Genomic DNA, 11086 nt, shown 5'->3' with positions numbered 1-11086 from the left:
AACTTGAATTAAATCCATACAAGCCTATGCTACTTACACAGAGAGCTTTATCTTTATGTTTCTATACTGTAGATTTGGTGTTGACTTGACTTTGCTTCTGTTTCTTGTTGGCTTGGATTTCTATTCAGAAATCTCATATTTATGACACAGGCTACTTTTCTAGCATACTTTCATATTTGTCTTTTGCCTGCCTCCACTCTGGTTGCAAAATTATGTGAAAATGACTTGAATAAAGTATTTCAAGTTTTCCATAAAGAAGAAGTTGTCTTTTTTATATGTAAGTAGAGGAGTAAAATGTGGTTTTCAATTTCAAATGTTCTAAAATCTGAGATTCTCGCCCTCTACAAGGTCCAGTGATGCGGTCCTGGTCTTTTGGTGACAGGACAACTGCAGCATGTGACGGCTACAGCCCATCTCTGAGCTCGGTCGAGATGCAGATGTAGACGGCACGAGCTGCTGAGCCTGGTGATTGGTTGCAAAGGTCACATGTGCTGCAAATCCTGATGTCCCTTCTGCAGCCTGTCAACAAAGAAAGAAAAGCAGCACATGCATATGACCGCGTTACCCAGGTATTACATAATTTAGGTTCAGGAGTCTACAGGGGGATTTCAGGATGACAAAAAATAAAAAAATCAATTCACTTTGCTTATCAGAACTTACCCTTATGTATCTAGTGAATGGAAGATCAATTCATGCTCAAGACTAGTGATGAGTTATTACAAGAGCATGCCCAGATGCTAACCGAGTATCTTCGACATGTTCGAATAATGTGTTCGAGTCCCAGCGCCTGCATGTCTCGCTGCTGTTGGACAGACACAACACATGCATATATTGCCTGTTCGATAGGCATTCCATACACGTATTGTGGTTGTCGAACAGCAGGTGCGGGTCTCAAACATATTTGAGCCGCTGAAGACAATTGGTTAGCACCCGAACATGCTTGGAAAACAACTTATCTGTGCACATTCGCTCATCACTACTCAAGACCCAAGTCTGAGCAGAAAAGCATTAGACAAGCTGAACAACAGATTCTCAGACCAAGGCCCCAGAACACAGCCTAACCCTCTGATTTTTTGGAAATCGGAAGACCATCTCTCCCCTTTCAGATGCTGTTGGTGAGGGTGAGACAGATCAGGCAGCTTGAAGTCAAATGTCTTATTCTCTTGACTTTTCACTAGGTAAGGCTTTCTGACCACACCACACACGGAGAAGGGAGAGAGCCAAGCAAGCTTACTGGATAATTAGGACATGGCTTCTGGATGGTCAAGCTAAAGAATGAATCAAACATCTAAGTCTCCGCTCACACCTTACACATACTAGCCACCCATCTACTGAGCGACACAATGTAGAGGGAGAGAAGAAAGACTAAGAGGGTCAAGTTCAAAAGCCAAATCCTTTAGTTTTCTGGCTAGATAAACCATTGCCAGAGGTAGTAAGTAGGGACTTATTCTATTCTCTCCAAAGGCAATATATAAATGCTTACCAGAGGTGAGAATTTGTGCAGATCACAAGTACATGTAGTTCATAGTAGTGATCTCTATCTCCTCGGTAAAAAAAAAAGACTCAAAGGGGTGGTTGAAAACCAAAATTTAATTTAATCTTACATTTCTATCTAATGTAATAATCTAATCACTTTTCTAATATAGCTTAATTAAAAAAATTCCTTTCTGTCCCCTCTCTCCTTCTCTACTGTCTTCCTTTTTTTCTTTTTATAAAATCTTCTGCTTTAATAAGTTTCGTTTGAGTATTTATCTTTCTTTATTCATTTATATAGTGCCATTAATTCCATAGCGCTTTTCTTTTTATCTCAGCATGCACTGGGGATTCTCAAACAGGACATCATCAGGGGAAATTGGCTGCAGCAGTCTCTGTCCCCTCTCTGAAACTCATCAGTGGCTTCTGTTTCATGTTCTGGGCTACTCCATGCTCTTTCCAACAGGTGCATAGTATGAGTTACATGCTTCCAGTGCTATATTACCATTGAATGCGCACTGCCATTGCGCTCCCTCGTTGGACCTAATGGGAAGTAATGAGCCAGCAGGAGAGCGCACTGTCAGTGCGCATTGTAAAGGAGAAGAGGCGGCGAGCAGAGACCAACCCCAGTCACTGAAAGATGTCACAGTAAAGAAGAACGGAGTATCTATATACAGGATATTACTATATGATGCAATAAAGAGATGATGTGCTTTGTAACTATAACAAGGTTGTCAGGAAACATTACACTGTGGGAACCAACTGAGCTTGTCAGCTTTTACCATGACATCAGAGGGCAGATTTGAGACAGACATCACTGTCCCTGTCTCTAGCACGTAAAAAAAAACAAAACCCAGTCATCTGCAAAAATCACGATATATTTATTCATTTTACTCATTTACGCTAATGTGAACCTAGCCTAACAGTCAGCAGAGCGGTGCTGTGGACTTCTTTCCTTAAGCTCCACCTACTTCTACATGCATCCTGCATACCTATCTTTAACATTGGGTATGCAGGGACATGCGTTGTATGTGGATTCGTCCGTGTGGATCGATTTGACGTGCCCGCGGTATGCAAGAAAATGCAACATGGTGCGTTTGGAGGGCACTTCAAAACGGCGCACACGGACGTATCCGCATACAACTTATGTCCCTGTGTACCCAATGTTAAAAATAGGTTCGCAGGACGCATGCTGAATAGGTGGAGCTTAAGGAAAGAAGTGTGCAGCACCACGCTGCGGACTGAAATGCTAATGTGAACCCGGCCTTATATAGCAGCATTAATTTCCACAGTGCTTTACAGACTTCATCATCACTGTCCGCATAGGGGCTCATAATTTAAATTTCTTAGTGTGAGATGAAGCTGGAGCACTTGGATGTAATCTACACTACCTTGGGCTTTAGGAGTCCAGTGGTAGGACCTAACCCGCAACTGACAGTTATTTCTGTATAATGTCAAGTTATACTTGATCTTTTTCCACACATCTATAAATCAATCTGCTCAAAGTTGGACAGTATATTTAAACTAGTAGGTTCACTTTAAAAGGAGATAAAATTGTGATGAACAGAGACATATTGTTGCATTGTGATGTTAGGTGCTGCAATAGAGCAATGATAAAAGATGCATTACTATACTTTGCGCCTTTAATTTTAATATAGTTATCTTTTTCTGTTGGATTCCATACAAATCAAATGCAATGGAGATCACTGCAGAATCACTACTGTATGCTGCTATATAGACTCCATTCTGTGTACAAGTAGAAAAAGGTTCAAACATTCAATGAAAAAAAATCATAATTTCCAATTATCTACAAAATATCCCATTCATCAATTCACAATAAAAACAGAAATGTGTACAAATTTTTATTATAATTATTATAATATAATTAAACCTAGTCATCGAATACTATCTTTTTGCCTTGAAATACTGCGATCTGAGACTGCTCTTTCCGTTTTCTGCTTGCTTCCCATGACGGGTGTAGAGTCTCATTTTCCAATTTGCACTGCTGTTTAACATTTGAGGCTTTGACAGGCTGCGGTTTTCGTGACAAAGTGTTCGCCTGAGGAAAAACTAAAAAGAGAGAATTATTTTTTAATATGCAATAGTATAAACAACATTAAAGGGAACCTGTTACGTCCCCAAATTCCATTAACCTGCACATACAGGGCTAATCACGTTATTAGTATTATAATGCTGTCCTGAGCTATCCTGATGCCTTACTGAATGTGCAGCTGTCAGGAGAAAAATAACTTTATTCCTCCCGGGAGCCGCCAGCTTTAAGTGATACAGTCACCGCTCAGTACACAGTGCTGCGAGCGCTCCCTGCAACACGTCCGACTAAAAGCCGGCGGCTAAAGAAAAGAATAAAGTTCATTTTCTCCCGATTTTAGTAAAAAGTGTCCGTACAGCTTTGTAATGCCAATAACCTGCTGATTCAGCCTGTAACTGCAGATTTATAGTGCTTTGAGGACATAACATGCAGAGAACCATAGTTCACCCTTCTTGGCTGCCTTATTTACAACCATTTGCCATTCTTGATCTGCCTGTACAGCTATGAAACTAAAAGGGTTAAGTCATTGTAGCTGGGAAAGACCTGTAATAGATAAGGGGCACCATTTCTCAGAAGGTTATATTAAGGTACCGTCACACTAAGCGACGCTGCAGCGATACTGACAACGATGTCGATCGCTGCAGCGTCGCTGTTTGGTCGCTGGAGAGCTGTCACACAGACAGCTCTCCAGTGACCAACGATCCTGAAGTCCCCGGGTAACCAGGGTAAACATCGGGTTACTAAGCGCAGGGCCGCGCTTAGTAACCCGTTTACCCTGGTTACCGTTGTAAATGTAAAAAAAACAAACACTACATACTTACATTCCCGGTGTCTGGTCACGTCCCCCGCCTTCAGCTTCCAGCACTGACTGAGCGCCGGCCGTAAAGTACAGCGGTGACGTCACCGCTGTGCTCTGCTTTACAGCTGACCGGCGCTCACAGTCAGTGCGGGAAGCTGAAGGTGAGGGACCTGACCAGACACCGGGAATGTAAGTATGTAGTGTTTGTTTTTTTACATTTACAACGGTAACCAGGGTAAACATCGGGTTACTAAGCGCGGCCCTGCGCTTAGTAACCCGATGTTTACCCTGGTCACCAGTGAAGACATCGCTGAATCGGTGTCACACACGCCGATTCAGCGATGTCAGCGGGAGATCCAGCGACAAAATAAAGTGCTGGACTTTCCCCAGTGACCAACGATCTCCCAGCAGGGGCCTGATCGTTGGTCGCTGTCACACATAACGATTTAGTTAACGATATCGTTGCTACGTCACAAAAAGCAACGATATCGTTAACGATATCGATATGTGTGACGGAACCTTTAGTCAGCCCCTTTTCCAAATTCAGAGTCACTTGTTATTATATGATCACAGGGAGCACACCTTCAATAAAAGTTCTGTTTGTAAATTAAGGCATTTCACTGTCCGTGAAGATTCTGCTTTGACTTTATATCCTAATTCACGTGTCAAAGCCTCTTAATAGGGTCAATCTAGACTTATAGAATTGTTAACTTTCAATTGGTGGCACTAGAGACACTGATCTATGTGAAGAGGATATATGCATATTGCATTTATTATTCTGTTAAAAATATCTAAAGTTGGAAAATGATGGGCCAAATATTGGTTCTCGTCTATCACATGAAATTCGTATAACTCACATACCTGGTTTCTTGTTTCTGGTTGGTGGCATTTTAGACTCTCTGTAAAGAAAAGCTTCATGTCAGTAGTTGCCAATATACATACCACATTAATATGAGGGTAACTGACGACTATGGTAAAGAAGCAAAGAAATGATTAAACAGAAGAGAGATGGAGAGAAAAAAAAGAGAAAAGGAGAAAGTAAACACATTCCTACTGACAGCACATCACTTTTTTTGATTATTTGACAATGTCGAATATTTTGGGACAAATGGCCATTTCTGAATAGTTACTTGTCTCCTATTGCCATCAAGTAATGATAAATAAGTATTCCCAAGTAAAAAAAAAAACCTACACCAACATAATAGTTTCACAGTGAGTCTGGAAAAAAATACGATTTAGTCAAACTGATTTTTCAAACGAAGAAATACCAAAAGCAAGCTAAATAAAATATAAAGTATGAAACTAGCAGGGGCGTATTCTATAAAATCCCATAATCATTTTTTCGGTTCTGTATGGACCTGGTAAAGAAATCAGTGTATAGAGCTACACAATGACGTACTAGTGTGCTGTGGTGATGATGTGGAATGTGGAGCTTCTGCGTCTTGTGCAGAACTGTTGCATGGGTGGTCTGGGAATCATTACGCACTGTCCAATTTTCACATTTATGGTTTTTAACCCTTAATTTTGCATCTTACCTTTTCATATACGATGCCTTTGGTTTAGTTTGAGCTAATGATGTGCAAAAGACTGACTCCAGCTTCACATTCTTGGGGCCCACACTCGCTTTCTGTTCTTCTGGTCCACTAAGTGGAGGTTTCGCGATTGCCAGTGGGAGTTTGTCTGTCTTAACCTTGTCGTTGCTTTTGCTTGTTTTTTTCTTTTTTGTTCTTCTTACTTTACCAATAAAAAAGTCATCCTCGCTGTCACTAGCACTCTCCTCAAATCCAAGAGGCTGCTTTATAAACCTTTCTTCTGTACTGTCATCAAAGTATTCCTTATCCTCCTGGTCGGAGTCTTCAATATCACTAGAATCAGAATCATTTGTAGGTGCCACTTTTTTAACAGGGCTCCTTTGTTTAATTCTCTTTTCAGGACTAGTTGGCACTGCATCTTTTCCTGAACTACTTTGCAACATGTTCTTTTTGTCAGGCGCTACTATAATAGCTTGTAAAGCCTCTGCTTGTGGTGTGACTGGAGAACAGGGCACTTCGTTACTGGGGTCACTGGTTACAAGATCTTTCTCGTTATCGACTGTTTCTACTACAGGATTGTCTTGAACATTATTTTCCAGTTTTGTTTTCTGCATTTTCACTTTCCGTTTTGCTTTGCCTGGCTTTGGCTTTTTCTGTGCTTCTTGCTTTGGCCTTTTATCTGCTTCTGGCTTTGGCTTTTTCTGTGCTTCTTGCTTTACACTTTTTGCAGGTTTGGAGGGTAAAGGCGGCTGTTTGGGTGGTGTCCCTTGTTCAGTATTCGTCATTCTTGCCTCTTTAAATGCCTTAATGGCATCTATAATAAAGGATTTAAGGGGTCATGATTAGAGTTATGGTAAGGCAAACAGTTTACAGTTCATTGGTGATTCAGTAATGGAAGCAGGCAGTGTATTGACCTAGAAGGCCCAAGCTCCATCCTCTCTGACTAAAGTCACCTGCTTATAACATGACTTGTTCTCTGTGGAGCCTACAATGTCCGTGTCCTCTCCCTGTGAAACCAGCCTTGCCCTTTTTGACATCACCCTTCAGAGCACACTGCAGAGCTGCTGGCTGAGCCGCACAAAGCACAGACCAAAAGTCTCTGTACTCTGTGCTTTGAACAGCCTTTAGCAAGAAGAAGCTTGGGGTCACAACTCCACGTATGACCACTCCGGGGCAGAACAGAATCTTAACAGCACATAAATTAAAATGCTTTAATATCTGTACTCAGAAAACCCCTTAATGCACCAATTTACAGTGGCTCATGGTGGATTGCAAATTTGGCAAAGCTTTTGTCTAGTTTTGCACCACCAATTGGTTGGCTTGCTTCATGCCAGTTTTCTGTACTTACAATTTTATTAAATTTGGTACATGCTGTCACACTTAAAGCAAATTCCCTGCCTGCTAAGTCAAGCACATTTTTGAGTGAATGGCAAACTGAAAATATGTAACATATTTATACAAAACAATCTACAATGTTAAATCTGCCACAATGCGCCTGTATGTGGAAAATATTATACATTGAAAAACCAAGCAAAAGGTGACAAATAGTTTAGGTGTGCAGGGAAGTATCAAAAAAGAGCTTCAGCATTATAAATTCAGAGAAAATAACAGACCAATTAAAATAAATTAAAAAAAAATTAAAAAAGGATCATCTCTTTTCTGGAAAGTTCTCCTAATAGCTCTTTTAGTAGATTAAAAAAATGGACTATACAGTACTCCTTCCATGGGGTGTTACCTGCAATGCGAACACCTTGATAGCGCAGCAGGCAACCACAGATCAGGTGGCTCAGTCAACATCAGCAGAGCTGCCGAGCCCAAGTATTGTGCTGTCGATGTAATGTCGCCATGCAGATAACAACTGACCCGGAAAAGACTCAGGGCTGAACCGGAGCAGAGTGAGTAAGGCACAATTAGGTTTTTTTTTCCTACTAAAGGAGCCATGGGATGGCTTTCAGAGGATTGTAATGACAGGCATGAGGGGTCTTCAGCAGATCCACATCTGTCATGGCAACACTGGGAATGGTAAAAACTGACCCGAATCATGTTCTCTGGGCTCTCAGCTATTACTGGTGGTAGAGAGCCCAGAGATTTTCTGATGCTGGGGGGTGGGAACTACACCCTTATTTTTCAGCGCCGCTAAAAGGTGTATCGGCGGACATTAAGGGGTTAAGTCGCAAAGACCGAATACCCATTCTAGTGATCATAATGAAATATAAAACAGAAACATGAAAGATTTTTTAGGTTTTAAGCATTAAAAAAATCTCTACGGGTATGTTCAAATGTTGGGTTCGCTTCAACAAATAAATGCATCTTTTACTGTCTCAACAAATTGAATGAAATTTCTGAAATCTCATGCACATGCTGGTTCATTTTTTTTCTTGGCAGATTGGAAGCAGTTTCATATCTGCAACATGTCAATTTGTTCAGCGTTTTGGCAGTATTTTTCACCCATTTCAATAAAAGGGGGAAAATCCTCAAAAACAATCAGAATTTACATAGCATTTTTGTTGCCAATGCTCCAGTATTTGCAACAGATTTTTCTGCTAAAAATAGTGGACATGTGCACTTACCCTTATTCCTTTTGATGCATACTTATACCACAGGTTGTGTCCTAGCCTTTGATACAGGTTCGCAGGCCTAGCCCGCATTGTTCCACGCACGACGGCTGATTTCATCAGCTATTATGCGCTTCCAGCAGCCGCATGTGGAGTGGAGCTCTGCCCATGGCTGTTAACATGTGAAGTCCCACTGTCAATCTCTGACAGCGGCATTTAACATGCACCAGGAAGGAGGTGTGTCATACCACAATCCCATCGGCACTCTGTGATGTATTTACAGGGTGCTGATGGGTTGCCATGAGAGCCGTGGGTCTGCTGAAGACCCCCATGCCTGTCATTACGATCCTGTGAAACCCATCCCATGCGCTCATAGGAGATCGTGATTTTAGCTATGTATAGCATAAGCGATCGGACGATTGCAGCTTCAAGACCTCTAAGGACTAACAAATACAATAGTGAGAAAAAAATGTTTTTAAAAATATGAAAAAAAAAAGTTCATCACCCTTTTGCCCTATTAAAACTAAAACTATTAAAAAAAAACCACACTTTTGGTATCATTGTGTTCGTAAAAGTACTATCTTTCCAAATATAAAATAATTTTTTTTTGCAATTTCAACGAACTTGCAATTTTTTTTCTTCTACATTCCAGTGAATTGCATGATAAAATGAATGTAATTCAAAAGTACAAAGTTGTGTGCGAAACACAAGCCCTGATTTGGCTATGCGGACGGAGAAATAAAAAACTGATTTTTGGAAGAAGAGGAGGAAAAAAAGGGGTTAAGCAGCATTTATATTAACAATAGTAGTTAAATGTAAAAAAAAAAGAAAAAATAATAAAAAAAAAATTACTAATATTCAGAGATGGGGAATTAGCATTGTGCATGTATTTTACAGCAAAAAAAAATAAAATTCCAAAGTGGAGCCAGCAGTACGTGCCTGGAAAACTGTGCCGAGGTTATGACCGTCAGGGACTAATAGAAAACAAAACAAGGAATGGAAAGAAAAATATGAAGATGATACAAAGGGGAGGTAGAAGAAGGGAAACTGCTGTGGATGTGCCAAGAGGAGACATTTATGATTATTTGTTTAGGAAATGCTTAAAACTACAGTTGTGCTCTGGCAAAGTCCTAGACACATGGGTCATAAATTTACCTATGTAAGCATATAGAATAAAAGTACTTTTTTAATTTATTGCACTAAACCTAGATGATAAATTATATTTATAAAGGATTCCTGCAGGAACATTATGAGACTACTCAGCAATATGTGCAGAATTTTACTATAAGTATTATACAGGAACCACAGGGTATAAGTGTGGGCCCCAAAGTCTCTACCCTTCTGTACCAGGAACCAATAACATATTTGGAGGTTAAGGGACTGAACTCTTCTCCATTGCTTGTGTTTTGTTGCAAACATATATTGGGGCAGACTGAGAACACAAATGAATGCTCTGGAGTAGAGAAACTCACTATGCACATGAGTCGCCTCCGGCAACCATTTCCCCAAAGTCTACCACAGTGAAAAGGATGGTAAGTGTGGGGACTCCCAAAATTTTCTGAAAGCCAGGAACCCACCGCAGCCTCGCACTACCGAACACACCCTCCTCCCAGCCCAGGGCCCACAACATCACCCCACTCCTGCAGCCGTCAGATTTCTGCAGGGTCGGACCCTGCCTCCTGGGACACTGCGCACAAACCACCCATATCAGAAAAAAAAAAAAAAAGTAAGTAAAGTGTGTCTCTCTCTCTCTCTATATATATATACACACACACACACACACACTACCGTTCAAAAGTTTAGGGTCACCCAGACAATTTTGTGTTTTCCATGAAAACTCATACTTTTATTAGTAAAATGAGTTGCCAGATGAATTGAAAATCTAGTCCAGACATTGACAAGGTTCGAAAAAAGATTTTTATTTGAAATAATAATTTTCTCCTTCAAACTTTGCTTTCGTCAAAGAATGCTCCCTTTGCAGCAATTACAGCATTGCAGACCTTTGGCATTCTAACAGGTAATTTGCTGAGGTAATCTGGAGAAACACCAAGGTTACTTACCGGTACCCGGTTTTTCCAAAACCCATGACAGCACACCTGAGAGAGGATCCACCCAGTCAGGACAGGAACCCTACTGAAAATAAAAGGGCGGCACCTCTCCCTCTCTTCAGTTGGTTTACAGAGCATGAGAGGCCCCCCTGTTTAGTAAACATGGCAAAACCATCACATTATATCAACTAAAAACACCCAAACTATAGTGCACACCGAAGGGGTGATAAGGGGCGGAATATACGGGTGCCGTCATGGGTTCCGGAAAAAACTGCTACCGGTAAGTAACCTTGGTGTTTTCCCTTCCCCCATGACAGCACACCTAAGAGACTTTTGTAGAATGAAACACCTTAGGGAGGGACCACCTCTTGCAGCACCCTTCTACCAAAGGTTAGGTCAGCAGAGGAAGATAGATCTAACCGGTAGTGTTTGAAAAAAGTTGAGGGTGAGGACCAGGTAGCGGCCTTACAAATTTGATCAATTGATACCTCAGCCTTTTCTGCCCAGGAGGTAGCCACGGCTCTGGTGGAGTGAGCCTTGATGCCTTCAGGAACCAGAGTGCCACTCACAGAGTAGGATAAACTAATGGCTTCCCTGATCCATCTGGCAATGGTACTTTTAGCTACCCC

General features: G+C 41.1%; 1 protein-coding gene across 3 annotated transcripts in view; it reads right to left on the bottom strand.

Moving 5' to 3' along the window:
- Positions 1-3322: 3322 nt before the first annotated feature.
- Positions 3323-11086, bottom strand: part of SRFBP1 (serum response factor binding protein 1) — a 139610-nt gene continuing 131846 nt past the window's right edge. For all 3 annotated transcript variants that reach the window (XM_069753482.1, XM_069753497.1, XM_069753489.1), the window contains 3 exons: positions 5858-6668; positions 5184-5221; positions 3323-3543 (listed from right to left, as the gene is read on the bottom strand). In XM_069753482.1, coding sequence (XP_069609583.1) covers positions 3365-3543; positions 5184-5221; positions 5858-6668 — 1028 coding nt within the window. In that variant the 3' untranslated portion in view covers positions 3323-3364. The remainder of the gene's footprint in view (positions 3544-5183; positions 5222-5857; positions 6669-11086) is intronic.

Source organism: Ranitomeya imitator, chromosome 1 (genome assembly GCF_032444005.1).
Source record: "Ranitomeya imitator isolate aRanImi1 chromosome 1, aRanImi1.pri, whole genome shotgun sequence".
In the NCBI taxonomy this organism is placed as follows: domain Eukaryota; kingdom Metazoa; phylum Chordata; class Amphibia; order Anura; family Dendrobatidae; genus Ranitomeya; species Ranitomeya imitator.
This window is presented reverse-complemented; position numbering and strand designations above follow the sequence as displayed.